Raw genomic sequence first — 16,609 nt, 5'->3', positions numbered from 1 at the left:
TGCCTTTTATTTCTATGACCCAGGTTTGGAGGAGCTGCTGTAATAGGCTTGACCGCGCTGTGCTCTCAGGGTGCTCCAGTGGTCCTTGGTTTTTGGCTTCCAACCAGAGGCTATATCCTACAATGACGGCCCAGGTGGGGACGAAGATGGAGCAGCGCACCTAGAGATTTGGCTGGTCCAGCACTGCCCTCCAGTGGTCAAATGTAGGCATGTGGGAACCACGGATTCCTAGAGCGAGTTTCTGAGGTGCCTGCCCATTCATCAGGGGACGAGGAATGACTCCTTTGGATGAGGTTGGGAAAGCAGGAATTGGAAGCCACAGTTGAGAAATTAAAGCGAGAATTAAGATTGATTAATGACCAGGCACCTGGAGTTGTATTTGTAGAGAGAACTAGAATCAAAACCATGTCAGTCTTCTGATTTGAATTTTGGGGGACACGATGACCAGGCTGCCTTGGTGTGTAGAAAGTGCAGTGATACTGGAGGGGCAGTGATTGCCCAGAGATGCAACCCCAGTCCTCTCAATCCTCTTTGGTGTAGGTTCTCAGAAGGCTTTGATCAAGAATTGTTATTTTTCAGGTTGATGGGCAGTCAGGAACAAGCACAAATCTCCTGAAATGAAATCAGAGGCAAATTCTCCAAACATTAGATTTACAAAGGGATCTAGCCCGTAGGAAGACACATCTGTCTTCAGCATGTCTCCTGGGACTCAAGTATTCTCAGTCTCCCCACATCCTACATATGGGCAGTTCAGTAACTCTACTTTGGAGGGAAATTTCTCTCTCCTAGAAGCAAGAAATCTTCCTCCCAGCCCTCTATTGGGTCAATGTCACTGGAAGATGTCCAGCACAGTAGAGCACTGTCCCATGTCCCAGATCATGGATCTAAGAGTCAAGGCTGAAGTAGTCTTGGCAGCCTTGGCAGTGTGTGCTTGGCAAAGTCTACAGCTAGTGCAAGCTTCCCTTCCTTTTATGTTAGCACATCTTAGCACACGGTGTCCTCTAGATATATCATCGCTTACCTTTCAAGGTCATGAAAGCAATGGAATTTCACTGTACCCTGAATCTCCCCCTGCTTCATTTCTTCTAGTTGATCTATGACTTGGCTTTCTGAATCTTCAAGCCTGAAATCTTCCCTGCCCCTGCCCTTGTTGCTGTCTTCCCCTACTCCCCTGAAGGGAGAAATGGGTTAGAGAAACTTCCTGATCAAATGGAAAAAGCAATACCAGACAGTTACAGCTCAGGAGCTGAGTAACTGTAGCATAACGCATCTTGGTGGTTGATTTGCTCACACTGTTGCCTCTAAAATCCAAGCATCCACAGCCCTACTGTAGAAGACTCTAGTCTTTACTGCAGGAACAAGGTTCAATCTGTGAATCCAGGGCAGAAATCTGAAAGCAAGATAATGAAGATGGAACATGAATATTTTAGCTACAGGGCTCTTAGAAGACAACATGAGTCACAGTAACTCTGTGCATATGTGTAGCGCTGTATGCGCTGCCATGTCGTTAAATGGAAGCTTTCTGAAATCAAGAACTGTGCCTTCCCTGCCCTCCTTCATAATGCAGGGCCCTTGGTGATAAGCATATTGCGCCATAGCACAGTGGTTAAGAGACGATGCTTTGGAACCCAAGCCCTTTTACTTTAAGTTTTCAATCTTGGGAAGAATTCCTAGCCTTTCAGAGGCTTGGGCTACTCATCTGTAAACCAAGGATACTAATACCTGCTCCCCACTCCCTGCTCCCAGGCAGAGCGTCTGTGAAGATTTGGAGAGCTGGTGTCTGTGCAGCCCTGGGCATTGTGCATGGCACAAGGTCAGTGCTCAGTAAAGAGTAGTTATTTTATTATTTACATGTGTATATATGCATGAGATCTCTGGGCACATGAGAATTTTTCAGTCAAAGTCCAACTTAGCTGCAAAATAAATCAGCCTCATTTCAGAAAACCAAAAGCATGCAGGCATGGAGATGAACAGATTCCCTTCCTGTTTACCCTTTGCCGCCTCCTTCTATAACTGTAAAGTCTTTGTCCAAATTTCCAGGAACCAAACCTGTTCTTGAACCCTGTCTAGAAATGGGAGAACTGTCCACATGTGAAAAAGCTTTCAGCTGAAACAGACACGAGGTGGCTGATCCTCTCTTCTTGATCCAGTCTGGGTGCTCACCTTGTGGTTGGCAGGGCTCGGTCTCCTGCTGTGGATGGTCATAACTGACCCAGTCTCAGGAGCTACCAAAACAAGAGAGATTGGGAAGCTTAGTGTTCAGTCATCACTGGGAGCCTACTAGGAGAACAAGGCACCATGCAGTACTGGAAAGGCTGTGTCTAGAAAGGGCCATAACGGAGGAAAATCCTTCTGCTTGGCTGACTGGGGCCAGGACTATGGCTTTAAAGCAATTGGCACAGATGCTGAGTGAGGGGGTGCCTTCATTCTGTGCTCAATAAAACCGGTTTTATTCAGGGAAGTGAATTGTTATCCCCCCCGGAAAGGGTGAAGGTATAAAAACAGGTCATAATTCCTGGAGGGTCTCATTCTTTTGTAGCTGGAGACAGGAAGAAAAGGAGAGGGAGAGAGAGGGAGAGAGATGGATGGAAGGGAGCGCTGCTGTCCCAGGGAGTCCTAGGGTAATTACCCGCTCCAAGTTCTCCTGGAGCTTCAGGATGCTGCCGGATGTGTCCAGGCCCTCCGCATACTGCCCCGCAGAGCCGGCATCCAGGGTCCACCTCCTCCCCCCCTGTGGCTGCTCCTCATGTCCGGGAACACATCAAAGGAGGTTTGATATTCATAACCGCTGTGAGTCATGTTCACATGGAACTACAGGGAGCCGCCCGCACTGCTGCATGCTGTATTCAGCCTTTGTCAGTGCAGCTGAGCCGAGCCAATCCCCCATTATAGGCGAGAGGAGTTTCCTCCTGGGAGACTTGGATTTGTCCCTAGACCCTTGTGCAGAATAAAACGAGTCTTTTTTTTTTTTTTCCACTGAGAAATAGTTATTAAAACATCCTGGGGTCTTGACTCTGGATCTGCACCGCCCACGGGGACGACTCTGTGTGGTCCTTCTCTAGGAGTGCGGTCGCCTCCAGGCCCCGCTGCTGTTAGTGTCAATAACATCTGAAACCTCCCGGGCTCCTTCGTTCTGAGGACAAAGGAGGTCGACAAGACTCCAGCCATGACCACATTTCTTATCAGCCGGAGGAGGAAATTCTGCTCCCTCCTGTGGAGTCTGGCTATTGTTGGAGATGGCTGGCGGAGACTGGAGAAATTGAAGCCCCAGGATCCCAGAGCCGGAAGAGGCCCTAGTCCCCATCCAGTGCTAGCCCTTCAAATTACAGATGAGCAAATTGAGGCACAGAGAGGTTAAGTGACTTGTGGAAGGTCACACAGACCTGTGAGGATTTCTAGCACATAGAATCTCTTTCTGAAAGATGGAGGGGAATTGCAGCGGTGTGAGCCTTGCTGTTACATTCCCACTGGGAGTCAGCTTCAGAGGCTCAGACCTATAGAAAAGGGATGGGAACTAGGAGAGCCAAAGCCATACCTCAGCTGTGCATCTCAGTTTCTCTGTATGAAAAATGACTGTATTATTTACCTTCATTTCAGGATTGTTGATGGGTTTCGTGAGTGACTCTGAGAAGTCCTAGGAGCTTGGACTTTGGGGTGGATGACAAGTCTCTTTCTGGGCTCTGGAGTGGGCTGCTTGCCTGGCTGACTCACCTGTTCTCAGTTCCTCAGTCACCACTGAAGCTTCCAAGAACCCCTGGGTTTGGGAGAGTGGGGAAATTAGTGTGGAATGATCAGTGGGGGTGGTTGGACACAGGGCATGGGAGTGGGTATGGCGTTGGCATATAGTAAAAAAATACAGCAATACCTGCCTGCCCCCAGCCCTGGTAGCAGTCTCCCAGGAGAATATGTGAGACATGCCCGCCAAGGGAAAACATTCCTGGTTACCAGGACCAGATTCCCAACCTTTACTTGGGGAGACATGGGAAATGGATTCCCCATCGCTGTGCAGTTGAATGCGTTTTTCTTTTTTAAAACTTGTTTGGCTGCTCCGGGTCTTAGCTGTGGCATGTGGGATCTAGTTCCCTGACCAGGGATTGAACCTGGGCCCCTTGCACTGGGAGTGCGGAGGCTTTGCGTCTGGACCACCACGGAAGTCCCTGAATGCATTTTCATTACCCTGTATGCCTTCAGTGCTGCCAGAAAAGCAAGCATGTCTTGTTCTTTAAAATGTCTAGAGCTCCCGTTCCCACTTGGGGTTTGTGGTTGGAAGGTCAGCCTCCAGAGCTGTCTGGTGGGAATCGGGTTCTTAACAAATGAGCCCTCGGGGGCTGCCAGGGAGACCAGAGAGCAGTTCGGGCCCTGCCTGGGCTGAGTCGCAGCAGAAGCCACATGGCTTGTGCCCCTTGGCAAGGTGGCCGCGCTGGGCTGGGCAGCTCCTGCTTCCTGGCAACCCAGCCAGCATCCGGGCTTGGCGAAGCTGCAAGCCCAGAGGCCCGGGTCTGCACATCAGTCTTCTCAACGGCTTTCTCCTGTTATTACCTTGTCAACAGCAGTACCCAGGACACAAAGGACAGCTCGGCATGATGATGCAGTGAATGACTGGTTAGGTGCCTCCTGTTTAATAACCAGAGAAATATTGCTGTGCGGCATCTCTCCATATGTTGTAGCATCTGTGTGTGGCATGTAAGGGACTCATTTTCTTCACATATCTCATTAAAGATGTAAAGCAAAATGGAGGGGCAGCAAGCCTCTCCCTGTGATGCTTGCAACTCCCTTTTCTTACCCTCTGCTGCCATCTCGTGGCCAGTTTCCTCCTCTGCACTGTCCTTTCCCTAACAGGGCTGAAGTCTCAGCCCCCGGGAAGCAGGAGGAAGACAGTTCCAGAAAACACAGAGTCATGGCTTTCCTCAGAGTCCTTGTTGCAACGGAGGGTCAGAACTTACCTCTTGACACCTGCCTGAGCCACGCTGGGACTGCATCTTGGAGCCCGAGAGGGCCCTTTCTCTTCTGGAGAGAGATTGTCTGTCCACTTTCTTACAAATCTATCCACCTTCCAGACTCTAAAAGTAAACCGTGGAGACCTGGCATGTCTTGCCAAAATCCCAGGTGAATCCTGTGACCTGGAGACAGATAGAGTCCTGCATCTGATGCTGACATTTCCCACCATATCTTCAAGAATCCCCAGAGGTGGGACCGGAGAAGGCACAGAGCAGAAGGGAGATTCCGTTGGTCTCTTCAGCCAACCGCCCACCTATTTCCATACAGAGTCCTTGTAAGTGGAAGCTCGCTCCAGCCTGGGGTTCCGCTGCCTCAAGTCAGGACCTGCAGACGGTGTTTGACATCTGTTCTGTTGCCCATGATGACATCTGAGTGTATTTTCAACCCTTATTCATTAGCCTGGGGTCTGGGGATGTGTGCAAAGCTGTGAAACACTCCCCAGGATGGAAGACCCAATGCAACACAAGCCAGCTTGTCCTTAAAATGAACGAGAGCCGCGAAAGAAGAGCAGACAGCGCCGTGGCTGCGGGGTTTGGGATGGGGCTGCGGGTGCCTGTGTACCGCTGTGGGCTCCCACACCGGAGGGAGGCGCGCCTCTGCGCCTCTGGGCTGGGCCTGAAGCACAAGGAGTGATGTGGCTTTTGTCATCGAACCCAGCAGCTCATGTCCTTCTCTTCAAGCCTTGGTACGTGTTCATCAATTTCATTCATTGAGTCGTTGTTCTCTGTGTACTCAGCTGTGGAATATACAGTGAACTAGACACAAAACGCAGCATACAACACAGTCTCAACCTTTGAGGATCTTGTTATCTAGAGAAGGAAGTCAGGATGAGCCTGACGGTCGAGACAATGTGGGTTAATTCTCCAAATGAGAAGAACAGCTGACACAGGAAGCAGAGATTATAAGAGAGCATCCCCAGAGATCACAACAGCTGAGTAGTGTATTATGGAAGTAAATGATTCAAGCTGCCCAAGGAATTGCTGTTGATGCTGAAATGCCTTCTAAGGTGTGTGGCCACCCCCGGGGCCCATGGCCTAAGGACTCTGCTTCAACTGTGGGCTATGCTCCCTGGGTCAGGAGACAAAGGGGGTGTCTTCCAGGGCCCATTTATTGACTATAATAGATTTCTTCCCTTTCTCAATATTACTGTTCATTCATGAATTAATGTGTCATTCATTTACTCATTCAAGAAACATACTGTTCTAGCACTGGGGATCAAGATAGAAAACCACAAAAATGGCTAAACGTTCACACTAGCTTGACATTGCACTAGAGCTTCATAGAACAAACTATTAATAGCATCACTGTCACTTTTGTCTCCATTTCAGTCCCTTCACTTGTTAAGTATCTGTTAATTTTTAATTGCTTTGTCTGTCCACATGGTCCTGGCACCTTTCCGCCAAGAACACTTCAGAGAGAGATGCTGCATCTTGGAATGACTGGACCGGTTCTCAGGGCTTCCGGTTGGCAGGATGGTCAGAGAGATCAAGTGGAAATAGAAAGTCTAAAAGATTGAAGAAAAGACCCTTTGATTCAGTCTTGATTAAAAGTAAAACAGACTTAGTTTGCAATGATGTTTGATATGTCTTGTGAGGAAGAAATCCTATTATGTCAAATTTTCAAAAGCCTGTGCTGATAAGATAAAAATATTTATATTCCATGACCATGGAGCTCAGTGAAAGGGGGCTGTCAAGAGACTAGACAGCTTGGGGGAATGTTTTGTGTGATTTAAACGTACACAGCTTTGGCGTCTTAAGTTTACTGACAAGGAACAAGCATCTCTGATATCAACTCCCCAGGAATATAACTTCTAACGGCAAAGCATTTGATCATAAAGAGCTCAAAAAAGTATTGTATTGCTCATTTAGTCCTCAGAATATTTGTGTAGGAACTAGAATTTGTTTAGTTGAGTTGTAAGTAAACGCACAACGCTTTGATCACTTTAACTCATCACCTTCTCTTTATTTCTTTTGGTGTCGTCTCTGCTTTTCTCTCAATAAACCACATGAAATAAAGGGTTGCAGGAGATACCTTCTGGACCTCATTTCTTCGCCAGTTCTGTTGGTTGGGGTTTTATATTCTGGAGATAGAGGTTTCTAGGAAGAGGTAGGTGCCAGGTAATGTATATGTTTCCGTAGGTACTGAGACCTGGACCCAGCTGCTCTTGGCCAGGTGACCTTGGTGTTATCCACACTGTCTGCAAAAACAACCCTCCTAACTCCATCAGCTCCTGGTCTTGGAACTTAACAGTGGAGATAAAGATCAGAGTCTCTGTACCTTGGCTCCTCTTTTCATTTCTGAAACTGTCACAGACAAGAAAGTTTGGCTGAGCTTTATGCAATCGTGAGGTGTCATGTCCTCTGAAGCCTGATGTGCACCTGTGGGAACCACAACACCCTCCTTCCATCGTCCCCATCATACTTTCTCTGGGATTCAGTGAGTTGAACCCCAATCTCGCAGATCAGCCAATGGGAAGGGAACTTCGTGGTCAACGAGCATCTACTTGAGAGCCCACTCACTTGGATTTCACAGTTTGCTGAGGCATGCATCATAGTCCCATTTTATAGGCAAGGAGGCCCCCAGAGGTTAAATAAATAACCACACACAGAAGAGGAAAGGGTGGGCTGAGCCTTCCTCCCCCTCTACCCACCTCTGTCTTTTCTGAACAGCTGAGGAACTGTTTGGAGGTGGATGATGCCTCTGCTGTCCCCTGGCCCTAGAGCCCTGCTCCCAAGACCCCAGGACCTCCACCAGCTGTCATCAGCTTCACATTCCATAGGTGCTGGGACCCGGGGCCTGGGGCTGCACCCTGGGCAGGATGGAGTGCAGGAATAACAGGGTCACTATTCCAGTCCTTAGAAGCCAGCTGTCCCTGTGAGTTTCCTGAGGTCAGAACCAGCCAGTATCACAGTCATTCCTTACCTGGTCTCTGTCCTAGGGACCACCAAACTCTGGAGGAGGAGGATGGGGGGAGAACCAGATACCCAGACCTACGGCTGCCCTTGACTCTGCCAGGATGGACCTGAGTGAGACAAATCCACCGCAGAGGGACCCCTACCAGGCCCTTCTTTCCCTTACTTTCCCCCATGGGCTGGGTGGTCCCACTTGTTCCAGGCCAGTCTCGAGTGGGCTTCTCAGAGCTGGTTCTTGCTGTTGTAGGAATCCCTACAATCACAGGGTCCTTTGGAGCCGGAAATTTCCCCACAATCACAGGATTGGAAATTCCTGGTTGCAAGGGCCACTGGTATCATCCCGACTAACAAGTGGCATTTAGTCACCAGTCCCCTGTGCTCAGGGTCCCTTGTGGTGATGTCTGCAGTTTGGTTTTGTTTTTATAGGACATGGGAGTTAGTGATTCAGTGAGAGAGGGACATGTCTCTTTTGTGAGAATTCTCCTTTAATACCATGGCATTGCAATCATGATATTGATGATTTAGCCCCCATCCATTTGAGTGTGGTTCTCTATTAGGCACCATCTTTAGGCAATTGAATGGAAAGTAACTCTGCCTTCTCGAAACGTCCAGTCTGAATCAACAAGATGGTTCTTCTACACAAAGCAGACAGACATAATGACCAGTGCAAAAGCATCAGAGATTTATTCCTTTCTATCCAGAAAGCAATCACATCATTGGCACTGTGAACAAGCACCTGCAGACTGGCAAGCAGCAATTAGACACAGAATGACGTGCCTGCCCCAGATTCAGGGCTCGCAGTGGCTCAGGTGCAGGTCTGTTGAGGGTACTGGGCCAGCACCATCAGCCTCTTCTTCTCCTTGTGAGTGTGAGTGGCAGAAAGAGAAAGATTGTTTAATAGAGAACCACTGAATCAGAATTTTACAGAAAGCTTTCTTTTCCATATCTCAATTTTATGCAGAGGAAACTGAGGCTTACATTACTTACCATGGTTTTAGCAAGGTCATGCATCTTGTAACAGAGACAGAGTCAAAGCCAGAGCTCTCTGCTCTCTCTACCTCACACACCGCTTATACTGAATTACAAACTGAATCTGATCCATGTGGAATCTGTGCCAATGCGCTGCTTCTAACAAGGGCAGCAGGGGAGATAACCCTCTCTCCTGACACTAATCTCAAAGGTTAAACTATAGCCTCAGACTAGTTTTCATTAATAGAATATCAAGGATCTGTCATGCGTTTATTGATCCAAAAATAGTGCTACCATTTTCATAAATTAAACATACATGACATAAAGTCCATCTTCATTTATTGGTATGTTGATTTTAACACACATGTCTTAGTCTGGCATTCCAGCAGTGCTGGGGTATTAATAGTTGGGGATGCCTTCATATGCTTTTTCTCCAAGTGACAAATTTGTATTTTAACCTGCACTGTCAGTAGCTGAACTCCAGAGGGTGACTAATGGATAGATTGCAGAATCACAGAAGGTTGGTGGGGATATTATCCTTTTAGTGGAGAAATTTTCTGTGTGTCAAATCCTACCATGTAAGTGACTAATCTATAGGTAAGACCAGTCTTGACCTAAAATGAGGAATTCTGGAAAATTGCAAATGCAACTCATGCTCAGTTTTTGATGTTAGCGAAAATGTCAAAGTGGACCAGCCATGCTGTGCTGTCTGTCTGGCTGTTTCCTGGGATTTCAGAGGAGCAACATCCGCCTCATCTCAGGGTGCTGGTGAGCACTCCACTGCGGACTCTGGGGACAGCTCGGCGGCGAGCTCAGAGCACACAGCAGAATTTCCTTCTGTGTAAGAATGAATGAACCCTCAGAAACCTTTGCTGGACTTTACCAGCTTGTTCCCTGGCATATATTTCAGAAGGTGCTTGAGGCCTCAGATAGAGCGTTCAGGAGAGTTGAAACCTCCCTCCCCCCAATACATGAAGATGTCCCTTCTGGTGACAGCACTTATGTCAAGCTCAGCAGCTCAGCGTGCCCCCAGCCCTCCTTAAGATCACAGCGGATGCAGGGAGGTGAGAGCTCACACCAGCCTGGGTGAATTCTATGTGGAACCTTGACAAACTTTACTGGGAATGAACTGGAAAATATCACAAGCTTGCATGAGAGGTGGGGTGTTCCTTTTGGGGACACTCATCACAATTAGAGAGAAAGTAGCTAAGAAAGTGCAGTCTTAAGGGAGACTTGGACTTTTCGAAGATTTTTTTTTTTTTTTGATGTGGACTGTTTTTAAAACCTTTATTGAATTGGTTACAATATTGCTTTGTTTTACTTTCTGATTTTTTGGGCTGCAAGGCATTTGGGATTTTAGCTTCCCAATCAGGGATCAAACCTACACCCTCTACGTTGGAAGGTGAAGCTGTAACCACTGGACAGTCAGGGAGGTCCTGATACGAACTTTTGAGGAGGTAGAATTTGAGAGAGATCTTTGCTGCTGTTGTTCACCCCAGCTCTCCTCCCATCACTCCTCATTCTCTTTTTCTGGTATTTGGAGAATGAGTTGACTGGGCGCCTCTGGGAGCTGTGGGCATCTCTGGGCTGAGCCAGGGCAGGGCTTGTCGGAAGTTATTTATTTGGACCTTGCCCTCTGGACATTAGCTGTAAGAACAAATTTCTCACAGTGTCTACATTAATGCTTTTCAAATTTATTTCCACATGAGAACCACTTTGGCTAGGCAGATAACCTCTGGGCCTTTACCTCTCTTGCTAATGGAGAAGAAGCTCATTGGAATGAATAAAGAGACTAGAATTGCTTTGGCTCAAACACTAATGAGTACTTTCCAATTGTCCTAGTGTAAATATTAAAGTTAAAAGAGCTCAGGGGCCAACTAATTATGTTAAAGACCCCAAATGCTTGCAGATTGTCTGAAATGGTACATGGAGGAGCTATGTTCTCTTTCAGTGCTGAGATCCCTGGGTTTCCTAAAACAAACACTTCTGAGTGTCTCCAGGAGCCTGCCAGGAGGGAACTTCTCCCAGGCTCAGAGGATGTTAGAGCTGGGCAAACTTAAGTCTTTTGGTCCAACCCCCTGTTTCATGTGTGGGAAACTGAGACCAGAGGTGTTGAGATCTCATCATTAGCTCGGCGGGTCATGATCAGAACCCAAGTTTGCTGCTCGCCAGTCTGGTCTTCGTCTCTTTCTCCCTCTTGCTTAAGGAAAGGACAGTGGTTCCTGGACTATCAGAGGAAGAGGTATTTTTCTTTTCTTTTTTTCTTTTTTTTTTTACAGTTTTTAGGATGATCTGTTTTTTTTTTCCTGCTTTTAAGGTGTATATAGACTCCACTTTCACTTTTCACTTTTATGCATTGGAGAAGGAAATGGCAACCCACTCCAGTGTTCTTGCCTGGAGAATCCCAGGGATGGGGTCGCACAGAGTCGGACATGACTGAAGTGATTTAGCAGCAGCAGTGTTTACTACCAGTAAATTTTTTCCAGTGGATGTTTGCTTCTAGAAATGTCTGCAATTATTCTATTTTGTTCTGAAACTATTGGTAAAGCAACCTTTTCTTATTGGTCTTTTTTTTTTTTTCAGGGTCGGGAACCCAGGATGAATGTTTATGACTCTAAGTCTTGCTCATTTTGAACTCCCCAAATCCTCACGACCTAGTAGAGTGCTTGGTATAGAGAAGCATTCAGAATGACTACATTTAGCTCAGTACTTTGAGAACAGTGGCCAAATAGTGATTCTTTGGTCAGAATTGATTGCTCACTGACTGCCACTGTTAGACATCCTCTTCCCCTTGCCGTTTGTTTAGAAAGAAAGCCTTATTTTTAGTTGTGAATAAAAATGGTTCATCAGAGTATGTTTATTGCTTGTATTGTTGTACAACAACTATAGAGAGCTTTACTTGAAGTTTGAAATAGTTAAATTCAGAAAGAAAATACCGTTTTAATTTACACAGAGGGAGTAAATTTTAGAAATTTGGGTTGGAATATAGGAATGTGAGTTCTAGAGAGATCTAGATCTAGAGGTTAGGCAACTCACTTTAAGGGAAACTACAAATATTTTAAAGACGTATAACCTAGTAATTAGAAGATGCTTTTATTAGATGATTTTTATCACTATATGTGTTCATTGAAGGGAAAATTGTGAATTATATATAATTATAAGGAAGAAGAAAAGGGACATCATCCATAATCTCACTGCCAGAGACAGTAACTCTAATTTTGTTATCTTTCCCTTTAGTCTTTACTTGTCAGTTTATTTTCTTACATGTTGAAACCACATTATATTTTCAATTTTCTGCTTTTCATTTATAGTAGAGTGATATGTTTTTCCCTGTGTGATCGAAAACTCTTAAAAATCTAATTTTTGATGGAGGCATAGTATTTTATTAGGCAGATGTTTCTTAATTTGCTTAAACATTCATCTGATGTTGGATTTTTAGATAATAGTAATTATTTCCAATTATTTGGACCATGAGTAACATTAAATGGATATTGTAGCTTATAAAAAGTCTGCTCAGATAACTCTTTTAAAGATAGATTACCAATTATTCAGACAAGAGGGATGGCCATTTTAAAAGGTCTTGATACCTAATACTGTAATAAGCTACTGTTGCATTGATTCAGTTTGTAGTCATAGCAGCAATAAATGTAAGTGTTCTTAATGTGCTGAATTTCATCAGCATTGAGTTGTGATTGCTTTTTTAAAATTGATAAGCTTTTATATGAGTAATAGTTGTTTTCATTTGCATTTAAAAATTTTAAGTATGTTAGGGTTTTTCAAATATTCATTAGCAATTTATGTATTATTTTTGTCTCTCATTTTTGCCTCTATATCCATCAAGCCAGTGTTCTTGTTCATTTATATGAACTCTTTATACATTAAGTGCATTAAAATTTAACTTATATAACTCATATGAATATATTTATTATTGATCTTTTTTATGAATGTATTGTCAATCTTTAAAAGCATTTTGGATATTTAGAACTCTCTTCACTTTATGTACTCAAGTTTATGAATTTGTACGTATTCCTGATAGTTTTGCTTACTGCCTTTACATAAGAAATTCCTTTTCTTTCCTGTTTCAGAGGGAGTGGGCACAATTTGGGTATAGGAGGAATAGTTCTACGTTGGGAAGAAGACTTGACTTGGGGCTTGGATTAGGGTTGGTTTTATTAGCAGCTTTGACAGTCAGGTGTCTCCTCACTGCTAACGTGCTGCAGGAACTCTGGATATAACATATGGTATCATTTTTCTTAGTTTGATAAGGCTTCTCACAGGGTTGAAAAGGTAGATGGACTGTAGGCTGATAGTGAGAGACTGTGAAAATTTGTCTAATTAAATTACTGTATAAAGGGAGGAGACATAATGCTTCCCAGTGCCACAGGAAAAATGATTTAGGTTCCAAACTGACTCTAGCATTATGTCCCTAAGGAAATAATAATCCACAGGAAGACAGTAGCCAGCATTATCTAGAGGAAGAGAGGTTAAAACTATGAATGCATATAAAATCCAGTTGCCAGGTGTTTTTGTTGGGAGGTACATTCTTCATGGTGTTTTGTTAGAGCTTAAGGGAAATACAAGGCTTCCCTTGTGGTTCCGCAGTAAAGAATCCACCTGCCAATGCCGGACACATGGGTTTGATATCTGGATTGGGAAGATCCTTTGAAGAAGGAAATGGCAACCTACTCCAGTATTCTTCTCTGGGAAATCACGCGTACAGAGGAACCTGGCAGGCTACAGCCCACGAGGTTGCTAAGAGTCAGACACCACTTAATGACTAAACAACAACAACAACAAGGAGAAATATAATAACCCCCTCCCAAGCTGTTTAACTTCCCATATTCACAGCAAACAAGTTTATTATCAATAATTTGGCTTCCAAAGTATCATAATAAGCAAGGGAAGAAGTGCCTTGGACAGGGACTAAAAGAGCAAATACACTGGCATTTGGTTTTAAATCTGAATCTCATCCCAGTTTAGATATTTTAAGTTTGCCACTGATGTGCTGATCACCTCTGCGTTCATGAAGAACATGCGCTTGCTCGGTTCTATAGATAGAGGACCAGTGACTCAACTTTGAACTTCCTCTAGCCATCAGCAAACCCTACTGCTACCCAAAGACACTTGGAGAACACATGTTTTCTGTAACTTTTTAAGCGAAGGGAAAATATTTTAATAAATTGGGAAAAGACTGAGTAGAATATGCCCATCCTAATGAAGACAGCAAATGGAGCAGATAGGGAAGAAATAAATTCAGGTGCTACCTTGCAAACTTTAATGGGAGAAGTGTAACCAGGAACACAAAATACGAAACAATCAATGTTGTAAGGTTATCTATCACCTCAACTCAGCACTTGAGCAAGGACATTTCTGTGGAAAGTTATAGAGAGAAAATACTAACAACCTGTGCATTTCAAGAGAGATATAAATATAGAAGATATAGAAGAGGCTGGATAGCAGAGGTGTGTGTGTGCATGCGCACATGCTTATGTGTATACTCACTTCTACAAGGAAATGTGCAAAACAGCAATTTCATTAAGACTATAGCTCTGAGCCAGCTACCTGAATTCAAATTCTGATTATAACACTTATGGATTTGGTGAATTTGGACAATTTACCTATTCCCTTTGAGGCTTGGTTTTATCATATTTATCATGTAAAATGGGGATTAATAAAATTGGCATCATAAGGTTAATGATAAGTTTAAATGCAAAGCATGTAAAATGTTTAGCAGAGTGTCAGTGACATTAAAAATCACTAATAAAGGTAGATTTTGTTACTTGCTATGTACAGAAATGTACATCTATGGGGATAGAGAAGAAAACTCTAAAAATTTAAATTTGATGATACAAGTAATATACTCAAACATTCTTTTTAAAAATTATTTTATTTATTTGACTGTGCCAGGTTTTAGTTGCAGCATGTGATAGTGAGTAGTAGTGAAGTAGTGAAAGTCACTCAGTCGTGTCCGACTCTTGCGACCCCATGGACTGTAGCCAGCAAGGTTCCTCTGTTCATGGGATTCTCCAGGCAAGAATACTGGAGTGGGTTGCCATTTCCTTCTCCAGGGGATCTTCCTGATCCAGGAATCAAACCCATGTCTCCTGCATTGCAGGCAGATTCTTTATTGACTGAGCTAGGAGGGAAGCCCGCAGCATGTGATATCTGTTCCCCAGTTAGGAATCTAACCCAGGCCCCTACATTGGGAGCACAGAGTCTTCACTACTGGACCATCAGGGAATCTCCTCAAACATTCCTGTTATAAAAATTAAAGCATTGCAATGAAAGTCCAAATGTTCATTGACTGTCTCCCTCCCTCAAGTGTTATTTCCATTCCCAAGGTTGCTATTAATAGGGAATTTGTCTTTGTACTTTTACTTTGTCTTTGTACTTTGTCCTTTTACTGTGAGATATCCAGGGTTTATATTGTACAAGTATTTTTACTAACATAAATGGCATCAATTTCTATATGTTGTTCTACAACTTGCTATTCCCACTCAGTGGTAATGAAGCTGCTATTTTGTACAGATTCACTTTATTATTTTTAAGTGTATGGAGTAAATTAGACAACACAATAAATTAGACAACATAATTTATTATATCATTGTTGCCATATGATTATGTTATTTGCAGCTTCTTATGACCCCACATTGCTGCAGTCTTGTACATGCTTTCTTTTACAGTGAGGGTAATACTAAGGCTGGGACCCAGTAGTTGCTGAGTCACAGTATATGTTCATTTCCATTATTAATATTTATCAACACAGGCTTTTGTGCTGTGGTAGGAAAGATACCTCAGCCTCTCTCATTCTTCTCACTGCTGGAGTAAAATAGTATGTCAATTTTTGTTTATTGTATGTTATACCCTAAGTAACTAATTTTGTTATTTCTTTTCTAACATGAACATTTATTCTTGTAGAAGTTTCAATTTTTATCATAAAATTAGTATATTTCTTATATGGAAAATTTGTAAAATACAAAAGAGCTGAAGGAAAACAGTAGTCACCCTATTCCCATGAGCTGTGATATTGAGTACTTAATCATGAGATAATTTCCTAGGGAATTTAAAAAGTTATAATATGGTTAACAACTAATTTTGGGGAAGCTTCCCTGGTAGCTCAGCTGGTAAAGAATCTGCCTGCAATCCAGGACACCCCAGTTCGATTCCTGGGTCAGAAAGATCCCCTGGAGAAGGAAATGGCAACCCGCTCTAGTATTCTCACCTGAAAAATCTCATAGACAAAGGGGCCTGGTGGGCTACAGTCCATGGGGTCACAAAGAGTCGGACATGACTGAGTGACTAACCAGGAACAACTAATTTTAACAATCAGGTTACATTATGCTGGTTTAACAAAGAAGTGAACAAAGCAATAAATTATATCTTAAATATAGCAAAAATTTAGACTAATTAAATTTCTGATTGAAAAATTTAGGAAGAAAAGAACTTATCAATTTTAAATGGTAGTGACAAAAATAGTATTCCACATTTGGTTAAGTTATTGTCCTTTTTTTGAATAACGTTCTTTTTACAGAGACAAAATTATCATTGATTTTAAGACATTTCCAAGATCTGTATGGAAATTGTAATAGTAACAGGGATTATTTGAAAATTGCTTTTAAACATTCATTTATACTTTGTATTTATCACATTTGAAATATATGTATCTCTGAAATTTTTATGGGTCTTCATGTTTTTATGAGAATTAAAAATGTGTTTCAACAGAATGATAG

General features: G+C 43.5%; 1 long non-coding RNA gene and 2 gene segments (V, D, J or C); all 3 read right to left on the bottom strand.

Moving 5' to 3' along the window:
- The window catches only part of LOC122704603, a 331,762-nt gene that overhangs the window by 236,837 nt on the left and 78,316 nt on the right, over positions 1-16,609 (bottom strand).
- LOC122704602 overlaps positions 1-16,609 on the bottom strand; it is a 180,795-nt gene that overhangs the window by 150,740 nt on the left and 13,446 nt on the right. Inside the window, 1 exon segment of the C gene segment in view lies at positions 7,649-7,654. Within this exon segment, the coding sequence occupies positions 7,649-7,654 (6 nt within the window).
- Positions 57-2,887, bottom strand: LOC122704660. The gene is made up of 4 exons (XR_006343904.1): positions 2,630-2,887; positions 2,164-2,225; positions 1,022-1,171; positions 57-612 (listed from the first exon to the last, which is right to left on the bottom strand). It is a non-coding gene; the product is annotated as an uncharacterized LOC122704660 (long non-coding RNA).

Source organism: Cervus elaphus, chromosome 12, assembly GCF_910594005.1.
Source record: "Cervus elaphus chromosome 12, mCerEla1.1, whole genome shotgun sequence".
Lineage (NCBI taxonomy): Eukaryota > Metazoa > Chordata > Mammalia > Artiodactyla > Cervidae > Cervus > Cervus elaphus.
The sequence above is the reverse complement of the archived record's forward strand: the minus strand, read 5'-3'. Positions and strand labels throughout refer to the sequence as shown.